Source organism: Eptatretus burgeri, chromosome 3, assembly GCF_056783735.1.
Source record: "Eptatretus burgeri isolate ZD-2024b chromosome 3, Ebu_testis_v1, whole genome shotgun sequence".
In the NCBI taxonomy this organism is placed as follows: Eukaryota; Metazoa; Chordata; class Myxini; order Myxiniformes; family Myxinidae; genus Eptatretus; species Eptatretus burgeri.
In genome coordinates, this window is record NC_140963.1 from 16300026 (window position 1) to 16325972 (window position 25947).

Genomic DNA, 25947 nt, shown 5'->3' on the forward strand with positions numbered 1-25947 from the left:
TTTTGGAATTTCTATGTGGAACTTGAAGATCCAACGAGAAACAGTTAATTCTTCTTGTACGACGTGCATGTTTGAAAAAAAATGGTGTACCTCTTGTAAACTGTTGTACTGATAGTTTTGCAAGTATGTGTAGCATCACAGAGTATACCGTCTCTCAGTGAGAAATTAAGCGGGGCACTCATCAGCTCGCATTAGTTACCGGAGGCTAAAAATGTCATAGTGTCTTTCACAAAGAGTAGATGTCCTTCGCTCGCACCTGGGACAAATTTGACGTTGCCCTGGCTACCACTCAGGGAAAACCTTGACGTGGGACTGCTGGAGCATCACTAAACTTGTCTTTTGTGAGAAAGACAGAGAGAGAACACACGCTTCATACAGACAAACAAACTACCAAGACAAACTGCACAAAGGAAGGAACTAATGATAAACACAGAGAGCAAGCCAAAGTAGCAAAACAAGTTCAAGGAAGCTTGATGAATAAATCAACTCATGATACGGGATTCAAACTGCATGGAATTTAGTTATAACTCTCTATCAAGCTCTTTTCATACTTGAGGGTATGGTGATGAAAATAACACAAAAGGCATTTCATATTGTAGAAACTCTCTTAAAAAAACCTTTCATACTTGAATGTGAAAGCAGATTTAATGATGGAAGTGGCAATGTGCTCAGTGTTGGGTGAGGAGAGCACAATCACATGTTTCCTTGCATCGTCCCACCCATCAATGCTGACGCCGTCTCCTCTGGCCGCCCCTTTTCCCCACCCCCTGGTCCTTCCAGCAAGACAGCCTGGAGCATAAAGCAGCATCTACAGAGGAACGGACGTTTGGTTTCTTCCATGGATTCTTAGCAGGTGTGAGTTTCATGGCAAGAAATTGCGATTAACAGAACGGGCAAGGATGCTTCTTGGTGAGGATCTGACGTCCGCTTGTCCGGGGGAACCGCGTTGATGTCTTATTGAGGAAACTAATGCTGAGAAGTGGATGTGCAGGAAAGCTTGTTGATTGTGTGACACTTTTTCAATGAAATGCTGTTCGATTATCCATGGGTCATTAACACGCAAAAATGTCATGAAAATGCGAACGACTATTCAATGCCAAACTTTATTGGAATTTTTGTCTGTCTCAATATAATTTTTTTTTAAGTTTGTAATGAAATTGTAGGTCTCCTGCTGCAGGAGGTACAATTTCCATTCGTACGTAAAACATTTTAAACACATTTCGTTGTCAAATCCATTAAGTGCAGATGTGAAAAGATTTGAGTGAAGTGCACAACAAAGTCATTTAATAGAGATCACTTTCTCCATTTTCTGCCTTTCGGACCGAGTGTGAGCACATGCACCCTGCACACCAGTAGGAGCTCTTGATGAGTAGATTCTCTGGCCTTTTGTAAAGCCATTCATATTTAGATTTGGAGCTGAAATGCTTTTGAGTGAGGAAGGAAAGACTAATCCTGATGTTTGTATTATGAAGGGATTCTTGTCAGCCATCTTGAGCGAATGAGGGATTTAAGTGGTATCATTATTTCAAGTCCATATACGGCCTTCAACAATCTTCTGTGGATAGGAATTTTTATGAGTAGAGCCTTTGGGTTTAACTGCTACAACCTGAACCTGGAATCACCTTTCACAACTCCTTTTAGAGTAATTTCATCGGTGTCTTGGTACACCTGAGCATGCATATTTAATCTGTAGGATGGTTGATTAATAAGTCATTGCTGAAAACAGAGGGTCAAAAACAAGTTTCAGCGAAAATTTTTATTTTTCTTTCGAAATGTGTGGAGTGCAAAAGTTTTTGTTAATGTCAGCCATTAACTATATACGATTCACAAATCTCCTGTATTTTTTCAGCATTATGCCTCCAGCCTGCTCCAGACCTTCGTCTTGAAGTCCTGCAAGTTGTTTGTCAATCGTACAATTGAATTGTTAGCAATGTATTTAGGCACCATCTTTTATTGTATCCCGACATTGGTTTGTGATTTATCACTCTAAACGTATTTCTATAATGTACATCTTCTTGCAACCATTTATGATACCATTGTGCATTGTCGAAAGAATACACTTTATGAAAAGGGAGTCAAGGACAGATGGATCAGAGAAAAGGAATTCGGGGAGGGAAGGTGGGAGGTTTATGGCGAATAATGGTGAAGCTGCGAGAATGAAAAGAGGAGATAATTATTCCAGGTTTTTTTTTTTATTTCATTCTAAGGGCTCATACCAGCAATTCACATGTGTACTTAGCTATTCTGCTGCCCTAATTTCATTTCACTCACAAAATAAGCGATTTCTAAAAGTAAGCATCATCATTAGAATCGTAATTAGAAAGAACTTTGGTTGCATCGTCACAGTCGTAGGATCTTTTATCTATTATTTTGTCCTGATTTGAGTCAATAATTTAGCGAAATAGTGAGTAACACCATAACCAACCATCCTGGTTTTTTTGTTTTTTTTCAAGCAGCACTCACTGATATGTAGAAAACAGCAAGCTGGTAAGCCTGGTGTTGGCTTAATGGTTGAGGTGGCTGGCTTAAGATCTTAGGGTCTTGAGTTCAAGCTCCTGTCATCCATTGAATTAAAACCAGGTGGGTTAACTCAGCTTGCCATCCTTCTGAGGTCAGCAAAATGAGTACCAGTGTGCTGGTAACAGGGGCATTGCATCAGTGGCACAGCTGTTCCCCCATAAAATGATGCAGCCAAGCAGCCACAGACTGCAAATACATAATTAAATAAATAAATAAGCAGGCTGGTGAACTGATAAGTATTTGGACATGTTTTGATCAAATATCCCAAATAGCCTTTACCTCTCTTCCTACATTTTCTAGTTTTGGTTTGTGAGTGGATCAATTATTTATTTACTTATATATATTTTTGGGGGGGGGGTGGGGGGGGAGGGGCGGTTTCCCGTGCCTATCCTCACAATGTAGACCCTCAATATCTGACACACTTTGTTATAAGATCCATTCTGACTCACTGAATCACTCACTTCTCTTCCTATATTTTCTAGTTTTGGTTTGTGAGTGAATCAATTATTTTTTTTTTTTTTTGGGGGGGGGGGGATGTTTCCAATGCCTATCCTCACAAAGTCGACCCTCAATATATGACACCATGCTGAAGTCTCATTCACCTTAATTAACCCTCACCCTCTCTTATTGACACTCACTTTTCCGGCATCACTTTAACACTATCTGACCATAACATTCAATTTGAAATATGTCAGCTTTATGCCATATCTTGACGACATGTGGTATGTAACCACTGGCAATGTATTGACGAGAAGCACCGGCTGGAGGTGGAGGGGGCTAAATATTGGATATTTGTGGCATGTAATAAGGGGGCAAGTATATTTGTGCCATGTCAAGTAATACCCACGGTCTACAACTGGGGTCACTAGACCACTTGTATACTGTGCCAAATGTACGCGCAAAAATCGTAAATTGTCTCCTCACATCATGCGGTCTGTGTATCCATCACGTGACCATTGGTACCCCCAGGAAGTCTGCAGAACTTGGTGGAGATAACCACAGCCGTATGATTACTCCCCTACCCGTTTCACTGGAGTGGACTATAGGTTTGCTCTCTGTCGTTCCATCCGACCGTCCCACCTGTGGTGTTTCCAACTTTTTTTCACATACCAATTAACATATTCACCTGAAACTTGGTAGATGACTTTATTATGATAGGTTACAAAAAAAGTTAGGGTTTTTAGGTGTTTCCTCACTTTTTCACAGCATTATGCCCTTTTTGGACTTAGAAAATATCACATCGTTAGGGGACATAAATTGCAAAGCAATTCTCACTCTTGTTTTCCATCAGTTTCAGACTTGCACACAAACACATGTACACATAATTCCCTTATTTAATAATGTAGGATACCAACAATTTATAGCAACATTTACTCCATTGTTTCCCGAGAACTGCAGTCCTGATAGGAATTTAAGCGCCACAGTAGATAAAACGAAATATGGTACTGCATGCAAGTTAAACAAGTGAAATGAGTCCTTCATGAAGGTTGAATGATGGAGAAGGAGAATCATATGGACCCCTTAAAATCATTCTAACCTGCCAAGAGCCGCATTGGTGTAAAATCTGAAAATGTACACAAAATAAATGTGTATATATATATATATATATATATATATATATATATATATATATATATATATATATATATATATATACACATAGATACATGAATATAGTCATCCCCCGCTATATCACGGTTCACCTATCGCTCCCCGGTTCATCGCGGGTTTCCCCTTGGAACGTAACTAATTTTTTCTGCGGATTCCCCTGGAACATCGCGGTAATAATATATAAAATATAAATTATTTAAGCAATAAATTATAACGCGTGGCGCTCGACCAGTCACACAATGCATGAGACAAAGTTTCGCTTGTGAACTTCGAATATTTTCTACGTTTTTTTCTCCAAGCCCTATGATGACAAGGAACCGAAGCGCCAGACGAAGGTCCTGACGCTCCAGGAGAAGGTTCAGGGGCTTGATATGCTTCGGGAAGGAAAAAGGTTTGCCGCAGTTGGACGCCATTATGGTTTGAATGAATCGACCATACGCTACATCAGGAAGGACGAAGCCAACATCAGGAGCCTATCAAACCCAATCGTGTTTATACATCGCCCAGCGTTTAATATTCACTCGATATAAATCAAACCCAATCGTGTTTATACACCGCTCAGCATTTAATATTCACTCGATATAAATCAAACCCAATCGTGTTTATACACCACTCAGCATTTAATATTCACTCGATATAAATCAAACCCAATCGTGTTTATACACCGCCCAGCATTTAATATTCATATCACTCGATATACGTAAATCAAACCCAATCGTGTTTATAAAAAAAATAGGCATTTTTAGGCATTTTTTGGGGAGGCATCCATTCATCGTGGATTTTCACTCACCGCGGGAGGGTTTGGAACGTAACCCCCACGATAAACGGGGGATGATTATCTTCTTCCTCTTTCGGCTTGCTCCCGTTAGGGGTCGCCACAGCGGATCAACCGTCTGCATTTCGCTCTATCCTCCACATCTTCCATTGACACTCCAACCACCTGCATGTCCGCTGAAATGAGAGCGAGAGATGAACCTTCAGAGTTTAGGCTTTATTCCATTTGATTGGAGCCGCTTCTGTGGGCACACCAGGAAATACAGGTTCAGCTAGGAGTACATAAGCAGAAACGTATACATGTGCAGTTAACCATTGCAGACTAAATCCGCGTAAGCACGGAGTTCGATATAATCTCCATTCTCACCAGTCAATGAGCACCTTCAGTTAACGAGCATCAAGTGGACAGCCGATGTCAATAGCAATGCCCCGGGGACAATCCACTCGTGCCGCAGAGAGACCTCCCCTTATACGCGAGACGCACAACATGTGATCCCGCGTCATGTCCCTCGATTCACGTTAATTCACCACATTCTCCCCACCTTTAAAATGTAACTAGGGGCCCATCTTACACACCATGATTGCTTTAGCACTATAGGAGTATACATTTCAAGCAACGCGGACTAATAGATCTACAGAAGCATACATGCCAAGCAGTGATTATTTTGAGTTGTAGGAGCATGGAAATGAGCATCGATATATGATATAATGGGCATATAGGAGCATGAGCAGCGAGAATGCCGATAATCTCCTTTACAGATTGAGTCGTCGAGGGGGCCTTATTCGTCGACCTCTCCGGGAGTAAACGGCAGTTTCACTTGAGGGAGACTCCCGATCCTCTTGGTGAGCCTCGACTTGTGCCGGGGATGACTCCTCGATCGCTCTCGGGGGGAACGCGGCAGCCCCGTCGCCTGGCGGAGTTCCTGGGGGGGAAATGTCAGAAGGAGGAGTGCCAGGAGGTGGTGTACCGGCGGGAGGAGTACCTGAGGGAGCCAGATGGCGAACCGACACAGTGGTCTCCCTGCCATCCGGGAGCCTGACATGAGCATACTCTGGATTCTGTCAATGAGTTCGACCCCCTCCACCAGCGGTTCATACTTGCTTTGTCGTACCGGGCGTTTCATGAACACTGTACCGGGGTGGGTCAGCCAGTTGGGCACCGTTTGACCGTCAACATAACGTCGTTGGTGAGTAAACATTCGTTCGTGAGGAGTGGCATTTGTGGACGTGCAGAGCAAAGAGCGTATGGAATTCATTGCGTCAGGAAGAGCAACCTCCCATCGCTCGGGGCCCAGTCCTCTCGATTTCAGCGCCAGAGTTACGGCTTTCCAAATTACTCCATTATACCGTTCCACCTGCCCGTTTCCCTGTGGGTTGTAACCCGTCGTTCGACTAGTTGTTATGCCGAGCTCTAGTAGGAATTGTTTTAGCCCGGCCGACATGAAACACGGCCCTCTGTCTGAATGTATGTACGAAGGTCTCCCAAACATAGCGAAGAGGTCAGAGAGACATTTTACGACAGTGCCCGAGGTCATATCCGAGCACGGAAACGCGAAAGGGAACCTTGAATATTCATCAACAACGGTGAATATGTATCTGTTGTCTGTTTCGGTCAGTAGGGGCCCTTTGAAGTCGATGTTTAGTCTCTCGAAGGGGGAAGTAGCCTTGATCAGTCTGCCAGATGCCGCGCCAAAGAATCTGGGTTTTAGTTCAGCACAAACAGGGCATGAAGCATTCATTTGTTTAATATCTTCAACAGAATAGGGAAGATTTTGTCTGCGTACGAAATGTGCCATCCTGGTTACCTCTGGGTGGCACAGAGACACATGGAGGTCTTGCAAAGCCTGACTGATTGTTGCCGAACTGTAGACCCGGGAGAAGGTATCTGCAGCAGGGTTTTCCTTCCCGGGCCGGTAAACAATGTCGTACCTGTAGCAAGCTAGGTCTATCCGCCATCTCATAATTTTTTCATTCTTAATTTTCCCGTTATTTTTCCCATCAAACATGAAAGCCACGGATCGTTGGTCCGTAACGAGCGTGAAGTGGTTTCCCAGTAAATAATGTCTCCATTTACGCAGCGCTTCGACGATGGCGTACGCCTCCTTCTCTATTGCCGAGTGTCTCTGCTCGCTTCTAGAGAGAGTTCTCGAGAAGAAAGCGACCGGCCGCCCAGACTGATTAAGTGTTGCAGCTATGGCGTGATTTGAAGCGTCGGTCTCCACCACGAAGGGCACCGAGCTGTCGATCGATAAAACCACGGACTTACTGATATCATTCTTGAGATCGTGGAAAGCTTTCACGACAGCGGCATCTGGTGGAAAGTTTTTGCAATGCACTAGGGGATGTATTTTCTCGGAGTATTGCGAAATCCATCTTGCATAGTAAGCGAACATCCCGATCACCCGGCGCATTGTTTGCAAGTCCTGAGGTGGTGGAAGCTCACGGAGCGGGCGCAATCGCTCAGGATCAGGCTTAATTGTGCCGTTGGCTATCGTGTAGCCGAGAAGGTCAATTGACCTTGCCGAGAATACGCATTTCTCGTAGTTGAGAGTCAGATTATATTTTCCAGCAATGCTCAAGAATCTGTCCAGATTCCTATCATGTTCCCTCTGATCCCTACCGCACACTGTGACATTATCCACGTAAACAAAAGTGTCTTCGAGGTTTTCATCTGAGATGATGTCGTCCATAACCCGTTGGAAGCAAGCTACTCCATTCGTGACACCGAATGGTATCCTTCTGAACTGGTAGAGGCGCCGCCCTGCCTGGAATGCGGTGTAAGGTTTGTCTTCCTCTCGGATGGGAATTTGATGATAGGCGCTTCGCAAGTCGATGGTACTGAATACCTTATAATTGGCCACGCGTTCGACCATCTCATCTATGCGCGGCAGGGGGTAGGCGTCGAGTTGGGTGAAGCGATTGACCGTTTGGGAATAATCGACAACCATCCGTCTCTTATGGTTCTGACTGCTGGTTACTAACACCTGTGCGCGCCATGGCGAATCGCTCGGTTCTATAATTCCCTCCTCCAGTAATCGCTTGGTTTCTGAAGTGATGAAATTCATGTCAGCAGTGTATATCGCCGCGATTTGATCGCTATCGGTTTGCAGACCGGCGACAAGTTAGCGAACAGCTGGGGGGACGTCACCTCCGCGGTGGTCAGCGCATTTAAAATTAGACGAGGCTTGCTTCCTCCAAAGGGTATTTCGACGCTCGTGTGCTGCTTGAGGACATTATGACCCAGAATTACGTCTGCGCACAAATCACGAAGCACCAGCACCTTTACATCCCGATGCGTGTACCCTTTTACGTCCAATTCAACATTGCAGTACCCTCGTACGCGGGATTGTAGTGAGGTGGCGGCCATGCATACCGTATTGTCAGTCGGGTGGATTACCCATTTCCTGCCCTTCACTAGCGAGCTGTTGACGAAACTTTCAGAGCTACCGGTATCAATTAGTGCCTCAGCCATATGCCCGTTAATTCGCACGTTGATGATAGCCTTGGATAGATTCCCCGGGGAGGCTGCAGTCAATTTATTTTGCGAGTAGAGAGCCGCAGAAGTGGGTTTATTCCTCCTTAGAGTAGATTTACATACCCTGGCATAATGCCCTTTCTTGTCGCAATTCATGCATGTGGCATCTCTGGCGGGACATTTTTGACGAGGATGCCTTTTGTACCCACAAAAGAAGCATTTACCGACCGGAGCAGTTGCTGAGGAGTTTGACGAGGTCTGGGTATCCGGCTCCTCGGGTGTTTCTCCATCCCTCATGTCTGGCTGTGTCTGTGCCAGTGGGGTTCCTTGGGTTCCCATCGTAGCAGCGTTCATGAGCAGCATCGGTGTCCCAAATGACTCAGATTGCTGCTGAGCCGTATCCATCGCTCGAGCCTGATCGACTACCTTGTCAAGAGTGGGTTGCGCTTTCTCTAGTAAGCGTTGCCGTATGTGGGCTGATCTGAGTCCTTGGATGAATGCCTCCCGTGTGGCTTCCTTTCGGTGTTCCTCGGCGCTTACCGCCCGGAAGCTGCAGTCTTTTCCCAGCTGATTCAGAGCTTGCAGGAACTGATCGATTGTCTCCCCAGCTGCTTGCTTGCGTGTGTTGAGAAGATGTCGTATGTATACCTCGTTCTTGGGCTTCACGTAGAGCGCCTGCAGCACGTCAATCGCTGCTTCGTAAGTGTCGCACCCCGAGAAGAGCCTGTACACGCCGGGCGAGACATGATTCACGAGAGCGGCAAATTTGTCAGCTCCCTCCGCGATGATGGTCAGATAGTGTGAGAAGGAGCAGAACCAATGTGACCATTTCATTTCTGCGTCAGTCGTGTTTGGGTCTGCGTCGAACCTCTCTGGTTTGTAGATCTTGTCCATCTTTGGTTGAGAGAGCCGAGAAAATCAAATGGAATAAATTGAAATGAGAGCGAGAGATGAACCTTCAGAGTTTAGGCTTTATTCCATTTGATTGGAGCCGCTTCTGTGGGCACACCAGGAAATACAGGTTCAGCTAGGAGTACATAAGCAGAAACGTATACATGTGCAGTTAACCATTGCAGACTAAATCCGCGTAAGCACGGAGTTCGATATAATCTCCATTCTCACCAGTCAATGAGCACCTTCAGTTAACGAGCATCAAGTGGACAGCCGATGTCAATAGCAATGCCCCGGGGACAATCCACTCGTGCCGCAGAGACCTCCCCTTATACGCGAGACGCACAACATGTGATCCCGCGTCATGTCCCTCGATTCACGTTAATTCACCACATCCGCCCTCACCTTATCCATGAACCTCTTCTTTGGCCTTCCTCTTCTCCTCCTGCCTGGTGGCTCCATCTTCAACATCCTTCTCCCGATATACTCTGCTTCCCTCCTGTGCACATGTCCAAACCATCTCAATCTCGCCTCTCTCACTTTGTCTCCAAACCGTCCTACCTGCGCTGTCCCTCTAATATACTCATTTCTTATCCTATCCATCCTCGTCACTCCCAACGAGAATCGCAGCATCTTTAACTCTGCCACCTCCAGCTCCGCTTCCTGTCTTTTTGTTAGCGCCACCGCCTCCAAACCATACAACATAGCTGGTCTCACTACCGTCTTATATACTTTCCCCTTCACTCTTGCAGCTACCCTTCTGTCACAAATCACTCCTGAAACTCTTCTCCACCCACTCCATCCTGCCTGCACTCTCTTTTTCACTTCTCTCCCACACTCTCCGTTACTTTGGACAGTTGATCCCAAGTATTTAAACCAATCCACCTTCCCCACCTCAACTCCTTGCAACCGCACCATACCACCACCCTCCCTCTCATTGACACACATGTACTCCATCTTACTCCTACTGACTAACATTCCCCTTCTCTCCAGTGCGTACCTCAACCTCTCAAGGCTCGATTCAGCCTGCTCCCTACTCTCCCTACAGATCATGATGTCATCCGCGAACATCATAGTCCGTGGGGACTCCAGTCTGATCTCGTCCGTCAACCTGTCCATCACCATTGCAAACAGGAAAGGGCTCAGAGTCGATCCTTGGTGCAATCCCACTTTTACCTTAAACCGGTCCGTCATTCCTACCGCACACCTCACCGCTGTCACACTGTCCTCATACATATCCTGCACGATCCTCACATACTTCTCCAACACTCCCGACTTCCTCATACAATACCACAACTCCTCTCTTTGCACCCTATCATAAGCTTTCTCTAAATCCACAAACACACAATGTAACTCCTTCTGGCCTTCCCTATACTTCTCCATCAACATTCTCAAAGCAAACATCGCATCAGTGGTGCTCTTTCCTGGCATAAACCCATATTGCTGCTCACAGATCGTCACCTCTCCTCTCAACCTAGCTTCCACTACTCTTTACCACAACTTCATGGTGTGGCTTAACAACTTTATCCCTCTGTAATTTCCACAGCTCTGCACATCACCCTTATTCTTGAAAATCGGAACCAGTACACTTAATCTCCACTCCTCCGGCATCCTCTCACTTTCCAAGACTTTATTAAACAATCTGGTTAACAACCCCACTGCCATCTCTCCGAAGCACTTCCTTGCCTCCACTGGTATACCATCTGGGCCAACCGCCTTTCCACTTTTCATCTTCTTCATAGCAGTCCTCACTTCATCCTTACTGATCCACCCCACTTCCAGATTCACTATCTCCACCTCTTCCAACCTTCTCTCTCTCATTTTCTTCATTCATCAGCTCCTCAAAGTACTCCATCCACCTTCTCAACACACTCTCCTCGCTCGTCAGCACATTCCCATTTGCGTCCTTTATCACCCTCACCTGCAGCACATCCTTCCCAACTCGGTCCTTGCCAATCTGTCTTGCCAATCGGTATAAATCCTTTTCCCCTTCTTTTGTATCCAACTTCTCATACAGCAAGTCATATGCCTTTTCCTTGGCCTTTGCCACCTCTCTTTTTGCCTTTCGATGCCACTCCTTGTACTCCTGCCTTCTTTCTTCATCTCTCTGACTATCCCACTTCTTTTTCGCCAACCCCTTCTTCCGTATACTTTCCTGTACTTCCTCATTCCACCACCAAGTCTCCTTATCTTCCTTCCTCTGTCCAGATGTCACACCAAGTACCTTCCTCGCTATTTCCCTCACCACTTCTGCTGCAGTTGCCCAATCATCCCACCCATCTTTACTACCATCCAACGCCTGTCTCACCTCCTCCCTAAATTTCACGCAACAGTCTTCCTCCTTCAGCTTCCACCATCTGGTCCTTGGTTCAGCCCTCACTCTCTTCCTCAACCTCACCTCTAAAGTCATCCTACAGACCACCAATCGATGCTGTTGAGCTACACTCTCCCCTGCCACCACCTTACCGTCACTAATCTCTTTCAGGTTGCATGTCCTCCTTAAGATGTAATCCACCTGTGTGCACTTTCCTCCACTCTTGTATGTCACCCTGTGTTCCTCCTTCTTCTTGAAATACGTATTTACCACTGCCATTTCCATTCTTTTTGCAAACTCTACCACCATTTGCCCTTCCACATTTCTCTTGTTGAGACCGTACCTACCCATCACCTCCTCATCCTCTTTATTCCCTTCCCCAACATGCCCATTGAAATCTGCTACAATCACCACTCTTTCATCCTTGGATACACTCTCCACCACTTCATCTAACTCACACCAGAAATCTTCTTTATACTCCATCTCACACCCCATATGTGGGGCATATGCACTGATGACATTCATCATCACCCCTTCAATTTCCAACTTCACACTCATCACTCGGTCAGACACTCTCCTCACCTCCAATACCCTCTTGACATAATCTTCCTTCAGGATTACCCCGACACCATTTCTCCTCCCATCCACACCATGGTAGAACAGTTTGAAACCACCTCCAATGCTCCTAGCCTTACTCCCCATCCACTTGGTCTCTTGTACACACAGTATGTCCACCTTTCTTCTCTCCATCATATCAGCCAACTCTCGCCCTTTGCCGGTCATCGTCCCAACATTCAGAGTTCCAACTCTCACTTCCACACTTCTACCCTTCCCCCTCTCCCACTGCCTCCGGACTCGCCTTCCCCGTCTCCTTCTCCTCCTTCGCCCAGCAGTAACACAATTTCCACTGGTACCCTGCTGACCACCGGTACCGGTGGCGGTCGTTGGTAACCCGGGCCTCGACCGATCCGGTATGGAAAATCGTTTTGTTGTCCGCATAATGATTTGGCATAGGTTTTTACGCCGGATGCCCTTCCTAACGCAACCCTGGTCGCCTCTTACGACACACAGGGATATGGTACACCTATTCTAACCGGGGCATACATCGGGCCCAGTACAACTGGTACTCATTTCGCCGACCTCGGAAGGATGGCAGGCTGAGTCAACCCCCTGGTGTTTTCGACTTGGTATATATATATATATATATATATATATATATATATATATATATATATATGTACAGTGCCTTTAAAAATTTTCACCTCTTCTTGTCATATAGCCTGTAATTAAATTGCATTAAATCAGACTTTTTCCACCTTTATTTACACATCGTAACCCACAACTTCCAAGTGAAAAACAAATTCTTCAAATTTCAGAAAATTAATTAAAAATACAAAAGTAGAATATCTTGGTTGGATAAGTGTCCACACCCCTGAGCAATATTTTCCCATTCTTCTGTACAAAACTGTTCAATCTCAGTCAAGTTGCATGGGGTGCATTGATGGACAGGAATCTTCAAGTCATGCCACAGATTTTCGATTAGATTTAGGTCGGGGCTCTGACTGAGCCACTCAAGGACATTTATCTTTTTGTTCCTTAGCCACTCCAGTGTAGCTTTGGATGTGTGCTTTGGGTCGTTGTCATGCTGAAAGGTGAACTTCCGTCCCAATATCGGCTTTCTTACAGAGGGCAGCAGGTTTTCCTCTAGGATTTTTCTGTATTTTATCAATATATTTTTATGGAGATGCAGATATTTTTTTATGGAGTTTGTTTTTGTCATGAGGCCGGCACGTCGAGAAGATTGTCATGAGGCAGGCAAGGCTAACCCCTGCTCTTGCAGGGAAAATGGCTTTAAAAATGCCTGTTGTTGTATTTTTTGTATTTTACTCCATCCATTTTCCCTTCTACGCATGTTGTGTTTAAGGGGAATCAAGATCTTATTCACGTATTCCTACATGAAAATTCGTTCAACACACTTCATCTGGATGGGGTGTGGCCAATTCCCTCCTGTGTTCATTTACCTCCTTTCATCATTACCGCATTTGTGATGTTGCAAATTGTTCCCACAGTAGTTTATTTCACACGGGAGGGTGTCATTGTCCATGGCAATGGCATGCCAGTGAATCAACCTGAGTGTCTTGGAGGGAGACACAAACTATAATTGCCCCCGTGTTTTATCAATCATAATATGAAACAAAAAATTGAAAGAATAATTACAGGCCCCTATTTGTTCTGGGCCCCGTGGTAGTTACCCCGCCTGCCCCCTCCCCTCCCCCATTTCTCGGCACCCCTGCTTGCACCAAGTCCTTCTCAAGACTGCACATGGTAAGTATTCTATGAATACCTTCTGGTATTCTTGAGTTAAGATCTTGAATCTTACCTTTAATAATCATGATAATACAATTGATCCAATAATGTATTGGCGATGGTGATGGCGACGATAAAGACGAGTTGATGGAGATGATTGTGTTGATGGTGTGGGTGATTGAGGGCATTCTTGTGTTGATGGCCCATGTTAATTAATTAGGTGAATAAATGTGGAAAATCGAAAATAGTTCACCAATCCCCGATTATAATTGGAGTGCAATCAACGTTTCTTTTGATTTACAAACCTTGCCTAAATAAATTCATCGTGATAGAGCAAATCCACGAATGGGGAAACCCACGAATGGCAAGGCCCTCCTTCCTGTTCCTCATTTTAAATAAAATAATGATTTTAAAAATCGTTTTGAAAGATCCAGAAGTTTAGCACTCCTGAGGCAGTCTTACACACCAACCATCCTTATACATTGTAATAAGATGGCGTTGAGTCATAATTTAGGAGATAGAGGCTTTATTTATCACTACTGAACACAGCGTGAATGAGCATGGTACACAGCCATTAGGACAGCCTCTTCTTTCCCCAATACACATGCCACGCCCTCTAATGCTATCCTGTATATCGATACATCGCATGGTTCTTGGAAGTACTCTGAAGGTGATTTGTTTTATATAGTCTTCAAGTCTATAATGCAATTTAAATAAAGGTTAAAAGAGGTTAAAAGGCATATAAATAAAATAATTCCAGACTTTAACACCGTTTTACCCGTGTCTATTACACCACTCTATCTAACACGTTACATTAGTAATTTGTGCCTATTGTTTGTGTCCTTTATGACATCCTTAAAAGCAATAAGTTCCTGTTTGGAGTGATTTTGAATTTTGTTTGATTGTCAGGCAGACAGAGTAAAAAATTTTGAATTTGAATCGTTGAATTCTGAGCAAACGTACGGTAAGAAGAAAGACTCGTCTTCCTATTCATGTTCCGATTCGTGTTCAAAATGTTAACATTCAATCTAAATCAGTTGGTCCTCGGTCATAAACTGATAAGACGGACAGGCGGATGTACGGGCGTGAACCAATTGCTAAACCCCACTTTTCGCTTCGTGTGCATGGGGTAATAAAAGTCAACTGGTACAATCTCACTCTGCTCACTGTGGGTCACGTGACCTAAGACAATGGAGCTGACACTGGAACTGGTTGCTCGGCAGAGGTTGTGTCATCATCAAATAAATGTCTCTTCCCCGTCTTATTTTCTAACTTTTGCCATATTTACGTTGCTAATTCCTCTGGCTGCAAACTTTTAAATAAAGAGCTCCTTCTAATCACTAATTGTTGATTCGTTTGAGTTATTTAGCTCTTTGCAGAATGCAAGCACAGTGGGCTTTTAAAACAGTGGAAGGAGACCAGACTTTATACATTAGAAAGGAAGCAATTACAAGTGATTGCTATTATATGTCTGTTTCTGATCTATGATGTGCTTTAGTGTTGATGTGTTTTAAATATTGCTAATTATGAAGCAATTGTAGTAATTAGCTATTTGTAAATTAGAAAGTAATCGTAGTCATGATGGCACACTTTTTAAATATTGCATATTGGGTCACATGACTTGGCATCTTTTTGTTCATTGTTTTATCAATTACATTTATGAATATGCAACATTTTTAGTTTGTCTTTTGGCTTGTGTATCATTGTAAATACGAGCAGAGTACCTGCCCTCTGGGCGATCTTTTTCCAAGCATGCAACATGCTCTTCTGACGCATACCTTTATTTTGGCGGTGTATAGACCAAAAAAAACCCGGTTTACATGCATGAAGCAAAAACATCACAACTGCTTATAATTCGAAACACCTCACAGCACTGGAAACCGTGGGGACAGGAATAGTGCTGTAAATGGTGGATGCTTGCAATACCAGGGAAAACCTGGAGGTGGCGCTACGCAATACACATTTGCTTAGATAAATTGCATCCCTCCCATTCCCCCCCCCACCCCCCCTCCCCAAGATGACTGGCAAAGATAGAAACAGCCTGAGCCATTAAATGGGGTCACGCTGATTCTATGGAGCAAGTCTGGATGTCATCTGCCCAAAACTGTTGGAGTAGAAGCACGACAAACAAACACCGGTCCGTGAATTATAGAAAGGAAAAGGGAAGAAAGGGGGAAGTGATAGTGAATTTAATGTTCCATCTTTATTTACTTTTAACATTGTTCTTAAACGTGGACAGAACAACGCAAGCATGATAGGCTGAATGACCTCGTGCACCAAAGTTCCCTGTGTTAACCTTGTTAAGAACGAGAAGAAATGGGGAGGGGAGGACAGAGTTTTGGGTGGGGGTGCATGGAGTTGGAAGAGGGAGATTTAGACGTTGGGAAGGAGGGGATTGAGGACTTGGTGTTGGGAGGGGGGTTGAGTACTTGGGATTTGTGGCAGTTGAGGACTTGAAGAAGAAAAGTGGAGAGGATGACAGAGTTGGGTTGGGGGAGGAGGGGGCAGAAAGGGGACAGAGTTGGGCTCGAGAGGTTTGAGTCTTTTTAGAGCAAGGGAGTTGAGGATTTTTTGGGGGAAGGGGGTTGAGAACTTGAGATTGTGTGTGTGTGTGTGTGTGTGTGTGTGTGTGTGTGTGTGTGTGTGTGTGTGTGTGTGTGTGTGTGTGTGTGTGAACCTGAAGTCACATTTTACATGATGTAGAATTTCCATTGGTCCCAAATAGTCGCTTTGGATCCTCGAGGTATTTTGGGTTCTCCAGGTATTTTGAGTCCTCATGGTCTTTTAGGTCCTCAGAGTCTTTTGAATCCCATGGGTCTTTTGGGTTGTCAGGGGTCTTTTTGGTCTTTTGGGGCTTTTGAGTCTTTATGGGTCTTCTTGGTATTTTCAGTCTTTTGGGTCTTTTCATTCTTTGAAGTATTTTGTGTCTTTAGAGGTCTTTGGGTAATGTCTTTTAGGTCTATGGGGCATTTTCGGTCTTTGGGGTCTTTAAGAGTCTTCCGGGTCTTTTTTGTGTTTTGTGGCTTTTAGGTCTTTTGAGGGGTTTTATGTCTTTTTGGTCTTTGTGATATTTTGGATCTATGGAGTATTTTGAGTCTCTGGGGTCTTTTGTGTCTTCAAGGGTCTTTGGCCTCTTTTAGGTCTTTGTGGGGTTTTTTTGGGGGGGGGGGTCTTCTGGGTCTTTGGGGTCTTCGGGGTCCTTTGGGTCCTCAGGGTTGTTTGAGTCTTTTGGGTCCTCAGGTGGGTGGAGGGGTCTTTTCGGTCCTCTGGGTACTTTGCGTTAAGTATTTCAGGTTACAATTGAGAGTGACGTCAGGTCAGCTGTCCAGCCAATGGGTGAATAGCTGATATGCATACATACATACTGACATACATATACATACATACTTACATACTGACCTACATACATATACGTACGTACATACATGCATACATACATACTCACATACACTTGCTCCATTATATATTTCGATATTATCTCACTCCTCTCTCATATAATTGTTTGTTATGCTTCTCTGATTGAGTTGTATTGCAGTAATGCAGTTTCACTCAGGGCATACGGGTGGCCAAAAGTGCATAAGGATGGTGTTCCACTACGACTCTCAGTCTCATGCATCAACGGACCTTCCTATACTTTGTCCAAGTTTCTCTCCAACATCCTCAAGCATATAGTGGGAAAAATGGAGCGATACAGTATTTACGTAACAGCTAGGATTTTGCATAGAGAGTGAAGCATGTTACCATCACACCGCACAAAACCATGGTGTCCTTCGATGTGGTATCCTTTACCACCATCCCCATCGTTCTGTCGGTCGAGGTGGCTGGGAATCACTTAGACGTGTGTAATCTACTCGGCGCTTGTCTGTCCTCCACTTATTTCGTTTTTGACGGGATATACTACAAATGGGTGTTCAGTACGACCATGGGCTCTCTGTTATCTGCTGTGGTCGTGAAGATGGTGATGGAGGAATTGGAGGAACATACCATCCCATCCCTTTAACGCAATGAAGTGGATGACATATTTGTCATCTCTCCCAGCAAGGCAGTTAACACCATCCTTGAGGCCATTGGGAAAACCTTTCCTTCCATCAGTTTCACCCATAAAAAGGAATAGAATGGCTCCATCGCTTTCCTGGACACCCTGGTGACAAGTGGTCCTAAAGGAAGGTTTAACATTACTGTGTACAGGAAGCCCACTCACACAGACCGTTTCCTTGATTTTGACTCTTGCCTCGATACACACCCTCCTAAAAAGAGCACATGATTTACCATCGACAGTCGAAAATAAGAGGTAAGAGGTGCAACATATTCAAGGTGTTCTGAAGGCCAACGGCTACCCAGCAAGATTGTTACTAAAAAGTGACGTGATCTTGGCGAGGCCAGAAAACAGGACTGTCCCACGGCAACAACGAAAAGGTTGTTGTATTTTGCCATTTGCGCCGGGGGTGTTGCAAAGGATTGGCAGAGTTTTGAAATTGGCAGGTGTGTGGGTAAATTTCAATCCTGTATTCACCATGAGGCAGGCACTGATTCATGCCGAAGACAGGCTGCACAGGAGTGATCAGGCAGGGGTGGTTTACATAGTTCCCTGTGTTTTTGGGGCTGAATATGTTTGTGAGACAGGAAGAACCTAAGGCCAACGCATCATCGAGCATTGCAAGTCCTTCGAGTGTAATTATCCGAGGAGATCTCCATGCCCAAACATGGGCCGAAGCCTGGCCATGTTCCACTGTGGGATTGCGTCAGCATTTTGGGTGCGACCCCCAATGAAGCCAGAAGACAGGTTTTGGAGGCATTGCATGTGGAGGAAACCGTTTCTTCACTCACGAAGGTGGTGTTTGCCTTGCCGTTTGGCCCATTCGTGCAGAAATGCACCAAGGATACTCCATTGTCATCGACCCAATCGTATACCAATGGTTCCTCACAACTAAGATGAAATACTGTGACTAACGTGCTAAAATATTTCAAAGCATCGTTTTTTTGGAGCCACGAACCTCATAGGTTTCAAACCCATATTTCTCAAAACTACAAATTATCTTCTCCGACTCCCATATTTCCATGCTGGAATTCTTGCAAACTATTTGCTTTGCGTTCATAATAGTTTTAGGGATAGACTGCCCATGTGGATAAGAACTGGTGGATGTCTCGAGGATAATTAAAAACAGAGCTTTGAAAACAGTCAAATATGAAGATTCAAACAAAGCAGAGATGTCATAAAGCAACTAAAACCCCAAAAATAATTATTTCAAAAGAATACCAACAGGATGATGCACATTTATGTATTGTAATTTCAGGAACATTTTTTTTTGTCCTCTTGTCAAGGCTCATGGTGGAGATAGAACACAGAATGGATCAGGATGTTACAGAAGAAAAGGGAACAGTAGGAGAGGGGGGAAGGATGTCAACAGCAGGGTTAAGGGACAAAATAGAGAGAGACTTCGACACGTAATGGATGTGGGGAAGAATGAGGGATAGGGGAGGACACGGGGGTGAACAAGATGAATTCAGAAGCAAACTCTCAGGATGGAAAAAATTGAGACTTGAAAATCAGTGGGCTTGGGGAGGGTTAATGGGGGTAGAAAATATCATGGTTTTGGATGGAGGATGATTTGAGATGGTGGTAAACAACTGTCTTGAATCTCTGGAGGAGAGAATAAGATTTGAGAGACCGAGTACGTTGGTTCCACAGGCAGGAAAAAAACAGGAACGAATGAGTGGAGGTGAGCAGTGATTTATGTGATTCCTTGTTGAAGCCATTCATTTTTCATTCTCTTTCCTCCTTATCATTCAGCTGTGCCTTATGGTTCCGTCACTTTTGTTGGTGTCATCATTCCATCGATCGGTTTTAATGGCCTTAAATTATTTTTTAATTCAAATGATTAAACCCTCATAATAGATTGAATGAATGTGATGTTGAGATAGTGCAGACATGATGGGCCAAATGGCTTCTTTCTGAATCAAATATCCTCTTGGATATCCTTGTGTATATCTGATGTTGAATCATAGACATGACTTTTACTCTTCCTCAAAAACAAAAATCAACTGTGATCAAAGTAATTGAGTCTATTCAACATGTGGGAAATTTATAACATCCTCATCAAAATAGTTTACTTTGTTAAGACTGGTTAGCTGGAATTACTAACCTAAACAGGTTCTCTAATTTCAGTAAACCTTTGTGCCCTGCACTTGTCAACTCAAGCTCTGAGTTAAAGATTATCAAAATACGAATATTTGACAATCAAAGGCAAAATACAAAATTAGGAAATTAAATTTTTTTTATCTAAAAGTAAATAAAAATACTAAGTTTTGCAATGTGGAGAAAAATAACCATGCATATCTATGAATACAATGCAATGCAATGCTAAACTTGTTGTGGATAGGATATGGCAAGGCTTTTTAAATTCACACATTAATCAAATGTGATGGACGAGCTCGTAAAAAAAGATGAAGTGGAGTTGGCTTTAAAACATTCGATTTACAATAAACGAGGTATATTTGGTGACTGCTGTGGAATTTGTTGGCACTTTGTGAAAAACAAAACCTTGAAAACGCTTTCCATCGCCAGATTGGGTTAGTCTGTTCGGCATTCTTATCTGAACCAATGTCCGTTCCACTGAGATTCCAGGTTTATATCCCACATCCTTTGTTGATTGTTTATGGATAGCCTTATAATTAATGGTAAAGTACCCTTATGCCTTCCCGTGAGCATGTGATTTACGTGGGGGTGTTCAAAATGTTTCCTGAATGGCATACAATGGTCCAAAAAACGCCAACATGCCCAAGAAATGCCAACAAAAGTCTGCATAAACCCGCAAAACAAAATTCCTCATGAAGTGTGTGTGTGTGTGTGTGTGTGTGTGTGTGTGTGTGTGTGTGTGTGTGTGTGTGTGTGTGTGTGTGTGTGTGTGTGTGTGTGTGTGTCGGTTGTTGTCTCCATTTGCGGTTTTGAGGAGATGGAACAAAGTCCTCCCAGGACTCAAAGTATCCACCTCTGCTTCAGTAAGAGATCACAGTTCATGAACCAAGCTGTTCAGCTTTGATGTTCTCAGAGTTTTGTTCCGAGGGTTCCTTTCACAACAGTCACCAAACCCCGGACTGCCTCCAATTGCAGTTAGTTTGTGGTAATATTCTCGGGGATGGTTTTCAAAATCTCAGTGAGGTTCTTCTTTATTATTCCCATTGCTCCAATTCTCACTGGTGGTGCAATTATGACACTCTTCAGCTTCCAAGATCTCTTGATCTCATTTTTGAGGTCCTGGTATTTGTTCTTTTTCTTGATTTCTGCATTATTGAAGCCAAAATCGATGGGTACTGATATCTCAATCAGCAATGCTGTCTTTTCCTTTTTATTCCTGAGAACAATGTCTGGTCACAAGAGTTTGTTTTCTATGTTCACACTTGATAGGATCATCAGGTTGTACGTGAGCTTGGCCTCCTTATTTTCAACGTTCAATGATTACCCTTGGTACATGGTTCCATGAGTTTTCAGGAACTGCGATGTTGAATTTTTTGCAGTTATGCCAATGAATCACTTTGCATACTTTTGTGCCATTGTGTGCAAAGTTGTTCTGATAATAGTTTTTTGCATCCGGGATGCTTCTCTCTGGGCTAACAAATTACAAATTCCGACCCTAACTACTGCTGGAAAGGCAATGGCAAACCAACCAGTATTTCCCTTGCCAAGAAACTACTTCGGCAGAACCGATGCTGTATGATTGAGTTTGGTACATCAGAATTGGAATATATATATATATATATATATATATATATATATATATATATATATATATATATATTTTCCAGAGTAATGAATATTGCTGCTTCTTAGATCGAAAAACAAGGAGAAGTACACCATTGCCTGTGGAGATTGATGTGTTTTGGAAAAATATCTGAATATCTTTAAATTATCATATGTTGTATTCATATTTCCTTGCAGTGTTTTACTGTAAACTCATATGGTACCTATTATCAAATTACTGGTAAGCTGATGACAATGTCATGATATATTTTACAGCAGACCCATTTACACACGGCGCGTTCATCATTCTCTAAATGACATGCAGTGATGCTTCTGCTTCAAAAAATATTCGCACCGTCGGATGTTATCAATCCTCAAGGCACCAAATGATTCTCGACTCAACATTCATCTCGTGTATGCAGCTTAAAACTGCCTTATCTATTACATATCTATCATCTACTTTGAGAACATCAACATCATGGTGATACTCAAGAAGAATGTAAAGATTGATAAACCTATCTGCAGACCGCTTTCATGTTGAAGCAAGTTTATTGATTTCCACTGTTACAGCTCACCCAAATTCATTTTGTCTCATTTACTGTCACGTATGAATGTATGGGCACTGGATTGGAATCCAAGAGGTCTTGGGTTAATATGTCACCAAAGGCAGCAATGTTGAAAATATGTGTTCTAAGCTTCCGGTCATGAGCTTCTCTCATGAGCAAAATAATGCTGTTCTTGAATCATCAATTAAAAACCCAGCCAGCTCATTAATCACTTTCAAGGATTGGGAGTAATCTGCCTTCCTTGCTGCACAAGTGATGCACTTCAACACATTGTGATTAACTCAACACCTTCAGGGCAAGCTGGGACAATCACTAAAATGACATCATTCGACAAGATGGCGCAGAGGTAGTACACTTACTTTTGAGTTGTATTGTCTTGGTTTGATTATCGGCCAGACTAGAAACTGTGGGATGAGTGCTTTACAGGCAGGGCATTGGATCCATGAGTGTATCGTGCCTTGGATGGAAATTAACCCGAGAAACCACCTGCTAATATTCCTTTAATGGTTGCTAAAAGTCCCGCTTTGCCTTTCAGGAAGAGTAGGTGAGGTATCGTCCATCCACTGACCAAATTCAAAATGCCTGCTTCTCTCTGGGCTTAAGTGGTCAGGATTTCTCAGATATTTCTTGACCCCAAGTTACACAACTCCCAGTTAGTGTGGTTGTTGTGCCGGCAGCAGTTTTCAAACTGCAAACAAATTCACACACCCATGTGTGCACTTGTCAGGTGTGAATGACCATCTTCGGTTCTGAATGACAGCTATATGAAAAAGACAATGCCCTACCAATTGTCGTGTGACTTTCTCTTTAATAAATCATAATAATTCTTGAAGAATGGATTGCCATTTTGACATTTCCCTTCTCATTTTTAGCATGTGCCATTTTATCTCCACAGCCATGAGCTTAAAGAAAAAGGTCAGGACAGCATCTATAGATTATCTTGCGTTTGATACTCGTACACAGTGGAGAGAAAATATCTGCTTGCGAAGTTTTCTGCAAATGCACACGTGACCCTCTTCGCACCTGGCTGGCTGATTTATTTTCAATACACTCCTTTGCGTGGAAACAATATATTCCTTTTGAAGTCATCTTCAACCACTCTAGTTGGAATTAATCTTTCAAGACAGATTTTCAAAATATATCATTTTCTTGTACAGCATAAATCATTTCAGTAGTATTAGTCAGAAAGTGGTTGCACTGAGGACACTATATCATCATAGCCACCTGACTACTATTTGATCTTGAGGAGTGAAACATTGTGTGATTGAATTGGCTTATTAAGTTTGTAAGTAGTATGTCTTGTTGCGGGTCTGGCGGTTAAAGGACTTACTTGCTTGTTGCTTTGGTTGTGATTGTTATAAAAACGCAACTCCTTCATGGTTGGCCTGTAAATGCAAAAACGTAGGAATAGGTCACAGGGGGCAATCACATACTGGGGGAAATTGGTCTTAATCCCTATCTAATTAACACAGCACCACTTCCCATGTGGTGACAAGTAACACTTAAGCTCACAGTTTCCCTACTTAATTTACATCGAGATGTCTCCTACACGTCCACAGACCGAACAACTCAATTCAATCCTAACTTTGCTATGACATTCCTCCATCTACCACCACAACCATAGCAGTATACACACAGACTTCATTTTGTAAACTTACTTTATATGTTTACACAGCTGTGTGAGAATACCGTAAACCCTCAAATATCACGAGTTTCGACGAATCGTGGGCAACCTATTGTGTTCCGATTTTGTTATTATGGGATTTCATTCCGGTCAATCGTGGCTTTTGAGTTGAGATGAGTCATTGTTTATAGAGAACATTGTACTTTACGATACTTCTACATATCGACGGTCCCCTGTGCCAGTGCGCATGCGCAGCCTGAGCCGGAGCCAGGGATATTTTGGGTGTTTCAACCTGTTCAATACTTGTTTGATTATTGTCGTTCCACGTGAATAAAGTGGTCGAACAAATTGAACTCTGTTCTTATTTATAATCAAACAACTTGATGCAGTCGAGTAAAGATCGTCGGGGCTGAGGAGGACACGACTGGGTGAAAACGGACCACGAGAACGTCGACAGTGAGTTTGGGTTTCTCGGGAACTGTACCCAATCTTCTCCCCCAGGACACTGTACACACGTGTGCATCACCGAAAATAGAACGTTTACTCCAGAATAACTGTTCCTATGGCGCCGGTGGAAGCAGAGTGCCCGATCGAGGGTTGTGACTATATGGCTACACACGCAGAGGCGGCAGTGGTGGCGGCCATGTTGAGTATACACGCCACTGTGCACGTCGCCGCCCCCAGGGCGGCGAGCTCGAATGCCAAGATGGAGAAACTCAAGCGTCCCTCCATAGCACTGGCCGGAACGGGCGAGGCCTGGTCGTACTTCATAACCCGCTGGGGCGAATACAAAACAGGTAATAAGCTTGTCGGACCCGACATAGTCGCGCAGCTACTGGAGTGCTGTGAGGAGGAGCTGAGAAAGGACCTCACTCGCGCGGCGGGTAGGAGCCTCGTGGGCAGCGATGAAGAAGACGTCCTCGCCGCCATGAAGGCGCTCGCCATCCGGACGGAGAACACGATGGTAGCTCGAGTGGCCCTGTCTAACATGCGGCAGGGACACGAGGAGCCCGTCCGGTCGTTCCACGCCCGCATCAAGGGGCAGGCGGACACGTGCAAGTATGAAATGAAGTGCACCAAGGCGGGGTGCGATCAGGTCAACGACTTCACGGAAGAGATACTGCGCAACGTGGTTGCCCGTGGCATCGCGGACCAAGCAATACAACTTGACCGACTCGGTGAGAAGAACCAGGACATGCCATTAAAGGACATGATAGAGTATATCGAGGCCAAAGAGTCTGGAAAACGCTCGGCATCGCGCCTGCTTGACACTCAGAGCACGGACGCGATCAGTAGTTCGTATCGGCGGGGAAAGCAACAGGACGTCCGCGCCAGAGTAGGAGCCAGGCCGGAAAAACGGAAGGCCAAGCCCGAAGGAGTATGCATCTACTGCGGCGAGGTGGGCCACGGCAAAACGCCTCAATGGCGCGCCAGACGCGCTGAGTGCCCCGGATACGGTAAAAAGTGCCGGAAGTGTGACCGCCAGAATCACCTCGACAAGGCGTGCCTGGGCGGCCGATCGGCAAGACCCCCATCTAAGGAGACCGACGGGATGTACGACGAACAGACGGCAGCCTTCGTCGAGCTATGCAGGTCACCATGGCCAGCACAGAGGACGAAATACGCACGCTTCCCCTCGCTCACCACCTGTACGATGATATGTGCGATACGTGGATGAAACGCATATCCGACCCGCAGCCATACGTCAACCTCACTCTCACCAACAAGCGCGAGGATTACAAAGCGCTGGGTTTTAACCTCCTGAAACACACCCGCGCAGTAACCCTACCCGCTATGGCAGACACGGGGTGCCAGAGCTGCCTGATCGGCATTAAAGTCGTCCAACAAATGGGCCTGAGTACCGAGGACCTCATATCTGTATCCATGACCATGAAGGCCGCAAACAACAAAGGAATTCGTATCCTTGGAGCCATGGTAGTCAAATTCGCCGGTAACAGTGACGACGCTCGGAGATTGGAGATGCGCCAAATCGCGTACGTGACGGACTCTTCAGACCGCATATTCCTCTCCCGCGCGGCCTGCATGGACCTGGGAATGATCTCGGACAGATTCCCGACACTCGGAGAGGTGAATCTGACGACCTCGGAATTGTGCGACTGCCCGCGA

At 44.4% G+C, this 25947-nt stretch overlaps 1 protein-coding gene across 2 annotated transcripts in view; it reads left to right on the top strand.

The window, feature by feature from the left end:
* Positions 1–25947, top strand: part of LOC147029449 (zinc finger protein 385D-like) — a 241813-nt gene that overhangs the window by 34273 nt on the left and 181593 nt on the right. Inside the window, exon 2 of one of the 2 annotated variants that reach the window (XM_085872501.1) lies at positions 781–853. In XM_085872501.1, coding sequence (XP_085728627.1) covers positions 781–853 — 73 coding nt within the window. Of the gene's footprint in view, positions 1–780; positions 910–25947 lie in introns of those variants that run through there. The other variant, XM_085872503.1, reaches the window with a different exon arrangement.